The sequence below is a fragment of the Malania oleifera genome, chromosome 1, assembly GCF_029873635.1.
Source record: "Malania oleifera isolate guangnan ecotype guangnan chromosome 1, ASM2987363v1, whole genome shotgun sequence".
NCBI lineage: Eukaryota > Viridiplantae > Streptophyta > Magnoliopsida > Santalales > Ximeniaceae > Malania > Malania oleifera.
The window spans coordinates 17,120,304-17,137,832 of record NC_080417.1 but is presented as its reverse complement, the minus strand read 5'-3'; the positions used below and the strand labels follow the sequence as shown (position 1 = coordinate 17,137,832).

Here is a 17,529-nt window from a genome sequence, read left to right as displayed (position 1 = left end):
TATACCTGAAATTTAACTTGAAAGCACAATTAGTAATCTTAGTTTGTTATCATCAAAACGAGATTAAGTCTTGTTAGGCCAACAAGCCCCACTAACCCGAGCCCACACTGAACCTGAACTAGCCCAAACACAAAACCTAAGCCTACTTAAAACCTAGCTTTAGCCCAAGCCCATATTAATCAAGACTAGCCCATTAACTAACCTAAAACCCAAACCAGCCAAGGCCTGACCTTACCTAGACTTAGACCTAACTTACCTAGGCCCAAAACCTCAGGCCCATCTGAGCCCAGTACACTGAGCCCAACCACCCAATTCAACCCAAACAGCCCAATCTAACTTGAACCCTTAACCTGATCAAACCCTAATTAAACCCAACCAAACCCCAATGTGAGCCAAACCTAACCCTAATAAAACTTGACCCCAAGGCCAACCTAGCCTAGGTTAATGCCTAGGTCAATGAGTCCCCAGACCCCCTATTTGGCTCGTGAGAAAATGCAAGAAACCCTAGAAAAGCTCAATAAATTGGAAAATAAATGATGAAATTGAAGAAAAATAGTAAAAAGAGAGAAATTGAGAAGAAGAGAGAAATTAGGGTATACCTTCAAGCATACCCAACTGGAATTTGAAAAACGAGGCAGAAAGCTTGATGCTCTCTACCATTAAGCCTTCATCCGACCTGCAAATGAGAAATACAGTGAGGTTAAATAGAGATCAAGGGAAATTTAAGAGATTGCGATAGAGAGGTTGAGGGGGATCAAATAGGGTGTGGCAATTTTTTGAATTTCCCTTATGAGTTTGTCTCATATTTGAAAAATATAGTGGAGGGTGGGTGGTTATATACATTATTGGGCTCAAGACTTAGTAGGATTAAACTTTTGGGACAAGTTAATGCTCACACATATATATCAAGTGTCCATAAGGAGTCCCCTCGAGGTAACCAGAGGCAATAGTTCATAACTTTAGGTAAGCGACATTGTAAAGTCAAGGTATGAAATTAATTCTCCTGATGTGTTAACAGTTAGAAGATCAAGTGTGAGACCAATACCAATACTGATAAGGATCGTCTAGGCCTAAAATATGGACTCGAATAGGGTTAAGATGTCACATGAAATGCAATTTGAAACATGTACGACACAAGGGCAAGGATCACTTGAACAATGTCGGATAATTGGGGTTGCTCCTATAAGGGAGATGACTTCATTCAAGGGGAGTGATTGAAACTGACAAGTGAGAGAGAGAATATTGAGAATTTCATTTATGAGTTTGTCTCATATTGAGAAAATAAAGTAAAATATGAGTGCCTACATACATGATTGGGTTTAAGACTCAATAAATTTAAACCCATATTTATCGAGTGTCCATAGGAAGATTCTCCCAATATTAACAGATATGGAGGAAATCTGATTAAAGGAGTATATTTGACCCTATGCTAATTAGCCATCTACTTTGTTCACTAGTGAAGGGGCATAATCACTATAAGTTGGATTAAATCAAATACACATAAAAAAGTTGTTAGGCTATGTTTGGATTACAAAATACTTCTTTAGGTAGGCAAATTAGGTGTCTTTTGCATAGTACGAATCCAATAAATTTTACAATGGACTACAAAAAAAAATGAAAAAGAAAAAAGAAGAGAGAAGATAAAAATAACCTCTACTCAACTATGTCATCCCTGTTATTTTACTATGACTTCTAGATGAATGGGTCAAATTGCAACCTCTAAAATACTCCAGTAGTATTGATTACTCTAAATTCTAAAGAAGACCTTGGTCAAACCTGAAGGTTCCCCCACCCCTCCCCTGTAAAAGTCAACCCAATGGACGGCTGAAATCATTTTTAACAATTCAGACATTTTGTTCTCTCTTTTTTGTGTGTTTTTCCAAAAACACCCCTCAAGCTCAAAGTACAAAATCTCAAATCCCCAATTCACGGAAACCCCCTCCAATTCATGGCATCATCTCTGGGCCCCACACATGTATGGCCATCTGCCCCAATTTCCAAGTTGCAATCTGCAGGCGATACCTCAGCCCACCGTAATGCGAGCCGAAAGCAACCTGCACTCCAAAATGGCCGGCCCAAAAGAGACCCAGCCCTCAGTTGGCGGGGCTGTGGGCCCCGGTCAGAGGTTTCGAGGCCCATGTGCGCCCCAGGCGAGATCCAGCGGGGCCACCATCTCCTGCGAATTGACTGACTGCAGCACAAACCGTCGCTGGCCAGGCCTGAGGCCGCTAGGAGGGGCACATGAAGCACGGACCGATCGCGTGCTCCGCGTTGGACTTTTCTTTATTCCCCGTATTTAATAATTATTTTTATTTATTAAATGAAATAATAATATTTAAAGAGCGGAAAATGCGAATAGTGTGAAGGAGTTACGCCATGACGTTCGCCGTATCCACTCCTCCCATGTGATCACTGCAGTTCCGAGGAGACGTTCGTCATGAAAACAATTTAAAAATTGAAACAATATTTTAAGGTTGTTTCAGCTTTCATGAGAGATATTTTGGTCCAATTAATATTACGCATTCGTGACGGCGGCAAAAGGGTTATTCACATGATCGACTTGGAAGATGAAGAGGGGATGTTTTTTGTCACTTTTACATGCAAATAGATGTTGACTAGAGACGGGTCATGGGAAAAATAAAATGAGAATGTTAATATTTTAGACCATTTCATAAATATTATACATTGAATTTAACACGGCCATAAGCTTTTAAGCGATGATTTGTGTAGAATCAAAAAGTGTACTTCAGCCCCCACGGGACATGGAGCAATGGTAAGCATGGAGAAGGTTTGCGGAGGATCGTAGGCTCAAGTCCCAGTTGATGCGCTTGGTGATTGGCCCAAGGCTGGGGATCGATCACAATATGTGTATTGGAATGAAGAATTGAACGAATGAATAGCTTGGAGGTGAAGAAGTTGTAAACCGCATTCGGCTTAATCACGAGAGTAAATGCTAGTACTAAAATTTATTAAGTAAAGAGAGTTTTTGATAAATGAAAGAGATGCCCCTACTGTAAATGCATGTTTGTATCAATCTATAATAACGAACATGAAATAGTAGCAATTTATGATAAAAAAAAAATATTGTTATTATCGCAATATCTTGGAGAAGATTCTAGAATAGGGAGGGATAATAATAATATAGGTTCGATAGAGTCGCCACCAACTTGTTATTTTTCTATGTGCAGTTAGTTCACCAAATTACAGCATGTTGATTGATTTCTAAACTAATCCTAAGATTAAGCAACCAGCAATCTCTGTCTGTCTTTACTAGAGTTGGGATCGAGAGTATGATTATATGAGGGGAATGTATTAGTACCCTTTGTACACCCGTTTTACGAACGGTACTTAATTAATTATGAATTATCCATAAATTGAATCGAATGATTCTTTAATTAACTCTTTAATAAATAATATAAATATTAAAATTTTTTCAAGAATTTTCTAAAAATTTTTAGTATTTTTTTGCAATTTTCCATTTCCACCATTTCATTTCTCTTTTTGACATTTTATTTTTTCATTTTTTTGTTATCCGAGTCAAAAATGACACAAGTAGCTTTTATTTATTTTTTTATGATTTTTTAAAATAATTTTTCTAGATTCTTTTTCTAATTTTTTTTACTATTTTTCTCAATTTTTAAAAATTAAAAGTAAACTGGCAGTACAAGAGGAGTCTGTTGTAGCTAGAGCCAGGAGACAGCTAGGAGAGCTGGAGCTGAGCTGGAAACGCGTGATTAGTTGGAAACGTGGTGCATTTATCTCCATTTTATCTCTCCATTGTAACTTCCCATTTATGATTGATTATGTTTAATTGTGATTTAAATATCAGCCTTATAAATAAAGGGCTGAGGAATACAAGCTATGTACAAATGAGAAGCTCAGAGAGGAGAAAGAGGAGGAAGAGAGGGAGAGAGAGTGTGAGAATTGTAATTTTTCGGAGAAATAGTGAATATTTGGTGTATGCTCCGTGGACGTAGGTCGATATTGACCGAACCACGTTAAATTTTTGGTGTCACATCTTTCTGGATGCTCACAGATTCCTAATAGAGTCCGACCGGTTCAATCAGTCTGAATAGGGTTAACTCAGGTTGACCCAAATCAAACTGGGTTGACTCAATTAAGGGAGAGGATTGCTATGTGTCAGCCGGCGATGGCGACATGTGACACAATTTTTTTTTTTTTTACTTCTTTTCTTTTTTAATTTGTTATAGCAAGATGACGTCAGCGTAATATTATTCGCCATGTGGTAGAACATGATGGACTTGGGCTTGTGACATAGATCATTTCCATTTTTGTTTCTCTTCCAAATGCCTCTTTTTCCATAAACCCATTTGATGGTTTTAGGTTCTCACCTATGTTTTCATTTTCATGTGGAAATCTCTTGAAAATTCACATCATATTTTGCAGCTTATGCAACCGAAGGGGGAAAATCTAATAGTAGTTTTGCCAAATTTGCATGTTCATTGTTAATCCAACATTGAATTTCTGTCATTTAGTTGACTACGTCTGGTCAATGTATCGAAGAAAATAATTTAGAAATAATAAATTAGAGAGAAAAATATGAAATGCAATAATCACACAATGTTATATCAATATTCGCACATATTAAAATGATGTGAGACATATATTCTCCTAATTAAAGTATAATTTTTATATATGTGGGGTTTTTGTACTATGGTCTTGTACTATGATTAATTACTTCTAATTTTTTTCTATAAGGATCATGGTTAGAACGTGAAAAATATTTTTAAAAATAGAAAAAATATTTAATAATTTATTTTTTATGTTTGATTATTAATAAAATCAGAAAATAATAAGCACAATAACTCAATAAACAAAATTAATTATATATTTTTAACATTTGATTTTTAAAAATTTATTAAGTGAAGTATTTTTTTCTTAAAAATTCTCAATAGATTTTAATATAATATAAAATATTAGAAAAATATTTCTTTCTTTCTTATTTTTTCCTTTCAATTCAAGAATGGAAGTTGACTTCTACTTTGCCTAAACAAAAAATAAAATAAAATGAAAAAGAATTGACTTTGCAAGTTAGCGTACATAAATCACGACAAGAACCCCCTTTAAATTGAATTTATTGAGATGAACAATGCTTTTTAATGAGAAATATTAAAACCATTGAATTTAGAGTAAAATTCATTAAAACATAGTCGATCTCTTAAGCTTAATGAATGAGAGAACAAAATATCATTTTTTTTTTATTACAAACCATATACGGATTATGAAAAAAAATAATAATAATAAATTTCACCAAGAATACAAATTTTTAACTGGCAAATTTAAAGAAAAAAAAATTTAAATGGGTACAGCTAATATGCAAGATAAGAACCAAAATTAGGAAGGAAGAAAGAAAACATAAAATTAATATTTTGATTATTTGAATTTATTTGTCATATTTTTGAGAGCTTAAATTTAAAATCCTAAATTTAGATAAAATATAACGTAAAATTGTGCCGATTTTTATTTTTACTATAAGAAATCCAAATATAACACTCGATATATATTCATGGACTCGATCATAAACTTACATTATATTATATTTAGATCTTTGAATTTTAGAAATGGGATTTTAATTTTTATGGGTTAGGATAATGGAACTGCACATAACTAGTTTTGACATTTGAATTGTATTATATTTTGTTCAAATTCGATATTTAAAATTTAAACTTCCAAACACAACGTTAATATATGTGGAGAAATTTAAAAATAAAATATCGGTTCTCCAAAAAATATTACTGACACTCTACTTTTTAACCATCCAAAAAATATTACCGACACTAATTCGTAATAAATAGAAACTATTTTATTTTTTATTTGCACGAGAATAATGTTGAACAAGCACGTGGACCGCATGAAATCTATGAAAATAAAATAAGATAAAGGGGTCATTAAAGGCAGCTGCAATCAGTGGGCCTGGGAAAGCCTCTAATTAATTAATTAATTAGTTAATTAATTAATTAGGTAATTAATTAATGCAAATTATCATGCATGCTCCTAATTAAGATGATAAGTAGTTGTTAGTGATTAATAAATCACAATCGTCTTGTGGTGTTGGCCCATTAATGGCATCATTAGGTATGTACTGAAAATATAGAAAGTGATTTTCATGTACTAAAAAGTAAAACTCCCAATATTTTTTTTTTGGTATCTACATTTTGATAAAATTTCTTTTCACAATTTATATCGCTATTTATTTTAATTATGACATTCTAATTTTGTCGTTTCATGTCTACATCGATCTGCAATGTCAACGTGATTGACCATGTTAGTTAATTTAACACGTGATGAATTATGCCATGACAAATGAAGAGTCGATTCGTACTATCATAAAAAAAATTGAAAATAAAAGTAAAAAATAAAAATTTGTCAACATATTAATACAAATTAAAATTTTGATCAAATGAATGTATATAATTTTTACTTTAATTAAATAATGATTTTAAAATATAAGTTAGATAATAAAATTGTAAAAATTTAAAATATTGTGATAAAAACAAAATTTATTATTATTTTGAATTAATTATACATTTCAAAACGCAATCTTATTTTAAATAAAAAGTGAATTGTAAAAGTATTTTTAAAATAACTTATTGTTATTTTTTTTTTTGAAATTTTAGAAATATTATGGATCTTTTATTTTAACTACTTTTTAATTATTATTTTACTCAACTATACATTTCAAAAACTTACTTTTTAATGTTACAAGAAAAATCTTATAGTAAATAAAAAGTGAATAGTAAAATTATTTTTTAAATGACTTACTGTTATTTTTTTTTTTCAAATTTTAGAAATATTATGGATCTTTTATTTTAGTTATATTTTAGATTCACATAATCATCTTGTTTTAATTTTAATTAAAAATAATGTATGTAGACACCCCAAATTGTATACAACAAAAAAAAAATACCAAAAAAAAAGAGAAATATAGAAAAAGAAAAAATATATTTTACATTGGAAATTTTTTATAAGAAAAAAAGAAAAATGAAAGTGGCCACCAATCTTGAATCTCTAATTGGTCTTGCTAAAAAAAAAAATGAAATCAAAGGCACGTTTAAAAATCAAAATTTAAAATTGATTTGCTAATAAAGTTTGATTAAAAAATAAATTTGACTAATCAACTTGATTTAGCAAATTAGTTTTATTTTGATTGATTGATTTGAATTTGATTTAGAAAATTAGTTTTTATCTTGATTATTTTGACTTGAATTTGATTTAGCAAATTAGTTTTATTTTGATTATTTGATTTGAATTTGAATGATTAATCAAATCACTCTTTAAGCTTATAAATAGAGAAGTTGGGAAGATGGGGAGATGGAAAAAATAGAAGAAGAGAGCGGAGAAAAAAAAGAATTTAGTGTTAGAGAGAGAGAAAGAGAGGAAAAAGTATGTTTTTTTTGAAAAATTAGGATTGGGTGCCCGCAATAGTCAATTCTTCCTAGACTATCGGAGCACAATTTCTTATCCGATTGAGTCGATATTTTAACAGATGGTTCCTGACTTATTCTTCTTCACTCTAGACGAACCGATTATCTTTTGAAGTTTGGAAAACCTCGGTTTTTTGATTCGGACAACAGCCTCACTGCAGCTGCAAGGGTGCTTGAGTAGTCAGTTTGATCCAGACGATCAAGTGGCGAATTCTAATCCGATTGAGCTGAATTATTTACAGGTCGTATATGACTTACCCTTTTTAATTTTGATCGGTTAGATTGATATTTAGAACTTTTAAACTGTGGTTTTGTCCCTTGGATATTAGTCTCATGGCAGCAGCAGTTTTTAACTCATATGATCATTTTATTTTAATTATAATTTAAAAGTATGTAAAAAATAAATGATTTAATCTAAAAAAGTTAATTCTAAATATTAAAATAATATGACAATATGTTCTCAAAACAGCTGAAAGCCATAAAATTTATCCTTTTTTTTTAATTTTTTAAAAATAATTGATAACTGATAATAAAAGTAAAAAATTGGCAACATGAATAAATATATTTTCATAATATATACTTTCACCATGCAGAAACACAAATATAAAAAAAAAAAAAAAATGAAACCAAACAGACCCTTAAAAAATTGACATTGGCTCACTTCAATTTGCCATCAGTTGAAAGCCTCCACTCTCCTATCAATTTAAGGTGGCATCTTCAACAGTCACTCATTAATACTTACATTGATGTTAAATTACAAGTCTAATACAATTAAACTACAATTATTGTAATTAAAACATTAAGAACAATTGACTGCAAGTTGCAAATTACAAGTGTAAAAAAAAAAAAAAAAAACTCGATGTTAGGTCAAAAACGAGCCTCGTGAGTGGGATACATAAACAACTCTCTCTCTCACACACACACTCACACGTGGACGGGTTCTTTTTTTCCTTTCAATTTCATTTCGTTTTGTATTTAGGGTAAAAGTGAAAAGAACAAAATCTATATTAAAATAATTAAAGAAAAGTGATAAACGTTTCAAATTACTTTCGGACGACTAACGCATACGTCAAACTCTAAAAAGTAGAATGACTTCAGAATACGTTAAACCTACTTTAATTAGCATCGTGACATAGAGGGGACTCGAATTGAAAAATATAAATAATAAATAAGTAAAACTGCGAGTCAAAGATTTACACATTGACATAATTGTATAGAAATAATGAAGCAGTGCTTAGTTAAGGGACAGTCAAAAAGGCCTAACCAATCTTTTAAAATCAGAGAGTCCTGTAAATGCATAATGCTTTTAACCCTACCTTTTCCCATCCCATGCCAGACAAAGTCTCCCAACGTTGCCTGCTGCCCTACGGCCTATCTAAAGTACTTGGACTGTGTATGTATATAGTTAATAATTATGGGTGTTAAACTTGATTAATTAATTAATTAATTTTTAAAAAAGTGAAGCTAATGGACAGCAGATGGAAAATTAAATCCCCTTAATCTCGGGACAGTTCGAAAGATAAATTCGGAGTGGTCGGCAGAATCCCCACACCGAAATAGTATTGTTTTCTAAAATGAAAATATATTTTTTTAAATTTTATTTGTAAAAGTAAATGTATAATGATTGGCGCGATATTTACCGAATTGCGTTAAAGTATAATTGGTTTATTTTGGATATTTGAAAGTGCATATTGGATTTAGATTACAAAAGGAAAGGTAGTCTATTTTCTATCTTGTATTTCTTATCACCCTTTTATGTCTCAGTGTTGATTATGTGAATATCTCTTAAGAGATTACATTTTCATGTTTGGTTATCTAGAAAAATAAGAAGGAAAACAATATATACCCAAATTAAAGAACAAAAAATTGATGATTTCATAGGACAATATTATGATTTGATTTACTTTTTTTTTTTTAAAGATTTAAAATCGCATTGGAACAAATTTTTATTTTAAATAATATTTCATTGAGAGAAAAATAAAATAAAAAAAATGCATTTTTAAAGCAAAATAATCAACCCAAACGGAGTTTCACAATCGCTATGTCTTGGATACATACATATTAGTGTTTTTACCATATATTTATAAAACTCGGGAACTCCAATCAGTATCTCGTAACTTTGGATACTATGGTGCGGTACCAAACTCACCCCCTCTCCTGCCCATTAATACACACCTGGTAATTCAACAGGATAAACTCTCAAGTGGGAATCGAACCCGTGACCTTGGGATCATAAAAGTAACAAGTCGCGCTTATCATTTGAGCAAAGCCGATTGAACATCTTTACCATATATTTTATATAGGAGTTTGAGATGTGGATGATAAGTTATCTATATGGATGCATTTACATCTTTCACGTAAAGATCGGCAAAACATAACAAATTTACTTAATAAAAAAGTAATATATTTATTTATGGGTATAAAATGAGCAAATGATGAGTAATCTAAGATTAGGGTCAACTCAAATCTAATCTAATAAAGTTAAGTGTGGAGTTATATAGGTTGAGGGCCGGGAAAAAAATAATAAAGAAATCTATGAAGTTTTGATATGCTGGCTAACTTTGTTTCATCAAAGGTAAGAGTCAAGATCTGCTGTACTGTTGCAAAGATATTATAATTATTAAGGTTCCTACGTTGTTATGAACAAGGAGATCATTAAAGCACATGAGTTTAGATTCTTGCATACTTTTTTATTATTATTATTATTATTATTATTATTATTATTTAGTAGCATCCTAAAAAAAAAAGAGATTCAGTTGGCTATTATTCCATATAACTTTTTCCAAATTATAAATTATTTGTTGGAAATATCAAGAATTATTTTATTTAAATTCATAATGAATTTCGCCAGCTGATTAATTAGAGCCGTGTTTAATTTGTGACGGATCAATTCTTATTAACAATATATATTTATATTAATAATTATTTTGTTCCCTAGCTATAGGCACTATGTGAATCTTATAAAATCTAAGTAGTTAAGTGCAGTTTTATATTTTAATTTTTTAATATATAAAGGATACTAATTTAAATAAAATTAGCGAACTTTCCACTATGAATGAAAAATTAATACAGAGATTTAAAAAATTTACTCAAAAATGATTTATTAGATAATTTAATAAATGATAAATAGGCTAGCATAATTATTTTCTACGATAAACAGGAACTATAAGAACCCCCAGTTTTGTATAAAATTACATCCATGCCATCTGGCACCGCCCTGGCTTAAAAGCATAATTACCAATTAACTAATTAATTAATTAAAGGGGTAAAACATAGTTTGACTAGTGGGGCCCACTGAGGGTGCATTTTGGTGCGTACGCCGTGGAACCTAACCGATTAACCAGCTGCTCCCTCCCACCGCCATCTGTCTCTCTCTCTCTCTCTCTCTCTCTCTAACGGTCTCCCTTTCCTTACAAAGCGCGAAAACGAGGAAAGGTACAATGTCTTCCGTGCCTTCTTAATATAAATTATTGTATAGCGGAGGAAGAACGTGACGGTAACATGCGAACGCGGACGGACGACGGCAGACAAAAAACGTGACCTCGTTCGTCCGCCGTCCGCCACATATCTCCTAATCCCACGCGCCCCGCCCCAGTATGCCGTTACTTGCCGCAACGCGGACCGGTCGCCTACGCCAGTCTACATGCATTGCATCCGCGCGCGTGGTGCCGCGCTACCCCCGGCGGCTCCTACCCTTTCCATAAGTTCATGCATAGAAAATTAGCAATGCATTTAGACCAACTTGAAACTTAATAATAATAACAATAATAATAATATAAAAAAAACATTACTTTTTTTAACTATTAAATAAATGCAAGAAATTAAATAAATAAATTAAGAAAAAAATTTATTAAATTGAAAAATGAATAATCATTTAAAAGTATGTAACATTAAAAATTATTTATTAATCTGACATCTATTTTGTTTTTTATTTTTTCTAATTTTTTGAATGAAATAAATATATTTTGTGATATTTTTTGTTCTTTCAAATTTTAAAGAGGGTCTTATGGTGCATCTATAGGATGTTGATTTATTTTTATTAACTTTGACTTTCATTTGAAACTTTGACATTTGAAAATAGTTTGTTAAGAAATATCTTTTAAACTTTTTTAAAAAAAAATATTGGAAACAACTGTATGTGTTAGGTCAAATTTATTTTAATGAATCCAACTTCAAACTTTTCAAAATGATAAAAAAAAAAAATTGTACATTTTTAAATGCACCGTCAATATTGCTCTCAATACTATTGAATATTCTTTTTATAAACAACTAGAAGTCTTAAAGTGAATACTTCAACTTAAATTGAAGAGGAAAATAGTGTTGACTTTTTATTCTTTCATTCTTTTTAAATATCTAAACACATTAACGTGTAGCCGCGATAAAAAAATTCGAATCAATTACGATAAGCTTTTTGTCTCTCTCTCTCTCTCTCTCTCTCTCTCTCTCTCTCTCTCTCTATATATATATATATATATATATATATAAGTGCTTGCTTGACTAGCTAAACGAAAAAATTAAAAAAATACATTATAACACATATTTAAGAATATTACAATGTTTAGCGAACATTTAAATTAATCTCCATTGTTATAATTTTCGAATCCAAAATGATGATTTTTTTCAAATTTATCTGACTTTTTACTATGATATGTCCATATACGATCTAATGGGAATGATTAATTAAAATAAAGGAGGCGGCAAACTTTGAATCATGTAATTTCCGATCGATGTTTGAATTTACTTTTCTAAAATTTATATTAATTAGGGGATGGGAAGGACAAGGTGAAACATGAAAGGGAAGTGGGCCCCAGTTGCCACCTTGGCAAATTAAACATTAAAGGGACAGGTGGGTTGTGAGCAAGAACAATTATAAGGTTCAGATTTTTGTCTGCCCAAATTGTGAACATGCAATTAATTAGTATCTTTTTATAGAAATATTAGAGTGTGTTGTAAATGTAATTGTGTAGTCTCACCCAATCATGCGAGGCATTCAGTTTTATTGTTACATTTAATTACTATTAAGGTTGAATTGATATGATCATTTATCTTTGACACGTGGAGAAATCCAATGACATGTGTGGGTTAATTTTAAAAATAAAAACAAATTTTAATAAATTTATAAATTTTTTACAAATTTAATATTTATTTACTATAAATTAAATACTAATTTTTGGATCAATGCGAGCTATTATTATTAATTACAAAAAAATTTTAGTAAAAATTTAATAATTTTTTCCATTAGTTAGACCTATTTGTTCTTGGATGGTCACATCAAAATACCCAAATATTTTTCTTCTCTTTTTCCCATTTGCACCAATTTTATTTATATATTTTATCTCCTAAAAGAGGGAAAAATTATATTAAGTTATTAATAGAAATTTAGAATTAATAATGAAATTACAAAAAAAAAATATTTAAAATATTTGATAATGGAAGTTTGAAAATGGAACCTAAACAAATGCAATAAAATTGAAGATATGCTGCTATTTATTTTATCTAAAAATAGAAATATTTTAAAATTTTTAATATGATAAGTGTTTATATTTGGAAAGATGATATTATGATTTAAATAGATATGTCACTATAAAAAGTTTTGAATGAATAATTAGAGAATGCTTTGATTTTTTTTTTTTTTATTATTCAAATAATCTATAATAATATAAATATTTTCTTCATACAATTATAATTTAGACTGGATATTCAGCCTATATTTTGAGTTAGTGTGTTTAAAATATTCAAAAACTTTAACTTTTTGTGAATTCAATCAAACTGATATGTTCTTTTGTTCCTTCAATCAAACTTAACGATCGGCTTTAATTTTAATTTTTTTTTTATCAAATTGAATGCAGGTGTTGCATTATGATTGTGGGTGCATTTGGCAGCTCCAATGTACATGGATAGCGAGCAGAAACGGTCAACATTAAATGTTATGTCGTTGTGGAAACGGTACACTAATGACATAACTCGATAACGACTTCGATAGACTGGTGAATATTCACTGACAAGAACATCCAGTATCGAGCATAAAACGATAATGATTGAGAACAACTTGCGACAAGAAGTTATTTTGTATTTTTCGTTTCTTCCACTAATTCTCTTTCTTAACAGAGAAGTTATTTTTATTTATTTATTTTCCCTTTTTCTCAGTACTTCCGAGCATGGTTTGCATGTGTGAGAGAGAAATTCGGTAACTTGAAACAGTTGTGAGAACAATAGATGTTTGACAATGTGACAAATGTCTTATCATCGACAATGGAAACCAATTATAGAGAGAGAACGAAATCAACGACGACCATCTTATATATGAGCAAAATATGTGATACTTACGGCGGTGGTTGATAAGAGTTGCAAATTAAAAAAAAAAAAAATTACAAAGCCAAAATTATAGATCTGAAAAGGAAGAAATACATGAAATTTACAAACCCTAGATTCCTTCCCAGAGGCATGCCTAATTGTGTGTTCACATTGGATTTTCTTTTAAATTAGTTAAAAATGAACCACACTTTCCATGAGAGTTTTGGCCGATTTACTTTCCTTTTCCTTGAAGATACACACCCACCCTCTTCATTCTTAAGCAACTCTTTTAGAGAGAGAGAGAGAGGGTGGTAGGTTTGCATTTTGAAAACACATTTTCCATCTTTTGCACATTTTAGCTTATATTATAAGCCCAGAATGCTCTTAGTTGAATTAACCCTAAAATAGAAAACATAAGCGTGCGTATTAAAATATAATATCGTCTTTGTACGGCTTAACCATATATATATATATATATTAAAATTAATTAATAAATAATGATCCTCTAGTAAATTGGTATAACAAATCAGAGGCAATCTTGTTTGCAAAGAGAGTTTTATTAATTATTCTTTCTCTTCAAGAAAAAAATTTGGACAATTTTGGATAGTTTTTATTTTGATTTATGGACATGTAAGGTTCATTTATTATTATTTTTTCCACAGATATGCAAAAATAAAGAGGCACGTATATACATCACGAAATAGGAGCGATTCGGGATCACTACATGTGTTGGCGTAATAATTTAAAATGATTTGCTAATGAAAAAAAAAAATCTCTCGGCTATTTTGGGCACCTGGAAAGAGGAATTTAAGTAGAAGTATAATGGTGAAAGGGTTTTACAAATCAGATTTTGCTGTGACGATTTACAATAGGAAAGAAGCAGAGAAGGAAACAAAATGTGAATGGAGGGAGTCGCCCAAAATGAAACAGTTTTTGGTGGATGGCTGAAATGGGATCATTTCTACTAGTCAAATTACCCAAATGGGATGGCAAGGAGTCATGCGGACTGCACAGCGCGCGTCGATTTGACGGGGGCATTTTGGTCATCGCACTCCCGAGGCCATGGCTAGGGCTCGCCCAGGCGGCGTGAAAATATAATGATTCCAGTCCATCGCAAATCAAACCATGTCCCAACACGTTTCGAATCCACTAACGGGAACCCGAAATTAGGAAACTTGCCGTCCGTCTCCGAAATATCCTCCACCGTCACGTGTTTCAAATTTATTTAATTTTTTTTAAAAAAATATTTGATTAATCAAGGAAAGTACGTACTAATCCGAATCCCCTGTTTGTATAAAAGGGAAGGGGCGAGCAGTCCCCACCCCTCACTCTCACTCCTCGCCTCTGTTTCCGTCTTCCTTTTCCCCTTTTCTCTTTTCGCTCTTCTTTCTTCTTCCCCAACCGATTGAATCAGAAATCGAGAGATTCTGCCGATCTCGGGCCTCTCATGGAGTGGGTTCGAGGAGACGCGATTGGCCAAGGAAACTTTGGGTCCGTCAATTTGGCGATTCCCATAAACGGCGGCGGCCTGGCTGCTCCGTTCATGGCCGTCAAATCTTGTGCACTTTCCCACTCTGCTTCCCTCAGGAACGAGAAAGAGGTGATGAGGCAGCTAGGAGACTGCCCGCAGATCATTCGCTGTTTCGGCGATTCTTTGAGTTCCGAGAACGGCGTGAGTCTGTACAATGTTTTGATGGAGTACGCGGACGGAGGCAGCCTCGCTGATTGCCTGAAGAAGTGCGGCGGCGGGTTCCCGGAATCGGATGTGCGGGGATACGCGAGGTCGATTCTCAAGGGGCTCCTTCATATTCACAGGAGAGGCTTTGTTCACTGCGATATTAAGCTTCAGAACATCCTCCTCTGTTCTGCCCCAGATGGCGGAAAGGACGCATTGAAGATTGCGGATTTTGGGTTAGCCAGAAAATCGGGGGTGAAGGAGAGGGGTGCTGGAGATGGGGGGTTGGAGATCAGAGGAACGCCGATGTACATGTCGCCAGAATCGGTTGTATGGGGCGAGTACGATGCGCCGTCGGATATTTGGGCTCTCGGGTGTGCTGTAGTTGAGTTGGTGACCGGAAAACCGGCGTGGGATTGCGGCCGTGGCGGTGAAATATTTCAACTGTTCCTCAGAATTGGGGTCGGCGGAGAGACGCCGGAAATTCCAGCGGAATTGTCGGAAGAAGGAAAAGATTTCCTGAGGGAATGCTTTGTGAGGGATTCAAAGAAAAGATGGACGGCGGAGACGCTCTTGAATCATCCCTTTGTCCGCGATGATGAAGACACTGTTCCATTGGACAAGTCCGACGGGCCTTCTACTTCTCCGAGATGCCATTTTGATATTCCGGAATGGGTCTCCGTGGCTTCTTCTGTCTGTTCTTCTCTTTCGGTCACGCCGTCGCTGGGAACGATCACGCGGCTCGAGACGCAGGTGAAAAATTCGCCTTTTGATGCATGGGACGTGCGCTCTCGGTATTCGCCGGCCGACCGTGTTCAACAGCTGGTGACCGGCGGGAAGCCCGATTGGTCCGTCTCGGAGAGTTGGGTCACCGTCAGGCCATCGGAGGAAGAAAATCAATAGCTAGATTGGAAAAGATATTTTTTTTTTTTCCTTTTTCCTTTTTACGGTAATCACATCAGACGGCTCTGATTTTTAGTTCTGATTATTAGAAATGGTCTGATTCTTTGAATGTAAATTCAGTAGATGAAACAGGGGATGCCTTGATCAATTTTGTGTGCCAGTCTATTCAACGGCTCATGATTGGAGCCTCAAGTAGTGAGTGTACGTACAGCCCGGTTCGTGCCGGTGAAACTCTAATTGAATTTCGTTTTACTTTCTCGGGAACATGTGATTGTCTCATCTGCTTGTTTGTGTAATATGTTAGGCTCAGCGAAACAGCAAACGATAAACCTTTCAAATCGGAAAATTTCCTCCGGCGAGCGGCGGTTAAAGGGTTAGTAAATGAGTACCATGGGACTGTCGGCTCTTTCGGCCTCCTTGTGTGAACTCAAAAAGACAATAGGAAAAAAAAAAAAAAGTGGGGATCAAAGAAGGGTCAGCCAATTCACAAAAATAAAATTTAGATATATTAATTTAATTATAAAATAATTAAATATTATTCGGATGTTGGTCCCTGTTTGGAAAGCGGGAAAGCAACGGCCCTGCCCCTTCCCCTGCCGCCTAGGGTTCTTGGCCGTCAGGGTTTACCCAGGAAAATGCGTCACCCTAAGATTGAGTGAGAAGGAAAAAACAAAAACCAGAAAAGAAAAGATAACAGTAAATAGTGTTGTATCAAATGAAACTCATCAGCTTAGATGTCACAATCATGGAGATCTTAACAAAAATTTAATGGGGTACTTCATCAACCTGAATATATGTGGGGATCTTCACCCAAATAATTAATTAATTAATTAAAGAAAAAAATGAAAAGTTAAAACTGAGTTGGGCAAATGAATTTGAACAAGTTTGATTTTTAATTTTTTTTTTTTTAAAGAAGATGGGATGAATCTATATGAGTTAAGTCAAGGTGTTATAGTTAAATTCAAAGATTATAAATTAAAAATATAAATATAGCATATTTTTAAGTATAAAGACAAGATTAAGATAGCACGGATATATTTTATGATGAGATGAAAAATATATCTTGAAATTGAAATTTTGAATTTGTATGAATTATCCTTTTTAAAATTAATATTAGTAGAAGAGTAGTAGCATTAATTGATTTTAGCCAATGCCATATAAACAATTTGAGTTGGAAGGAATATTAACTTGCGAAGAAATTTTAGATTTGGA

General features: G+C 32.9%; 1 protein-coding gene across 1 annotated transcript; it reads left to right on the top strand.

Annotated features, from left to right (window-relative positions):
* The first annotated feature begins 15,044 nt into the window (after nt 1-15,044).
* Nucleotides 15,045-16,581, top strand: LOC131154100 (mitogen-activated protein kinase kinase kinase 20). Its single transcript, XM_058106614.1, has one exon. It carries the CDS (start codon nt 15,187-15,189, stop codon nt 16,315-16,317), a length of 1,131 nt encoding a protein of 376 aa, XP_057962597.1. The 5' UTR covers nt 15,045-15,186; the 3' UTR covers nt 16,318-16,581.
* The last annotated feature ends 948 nt before the right edge of the window (nt 16,582-17,529 follow it).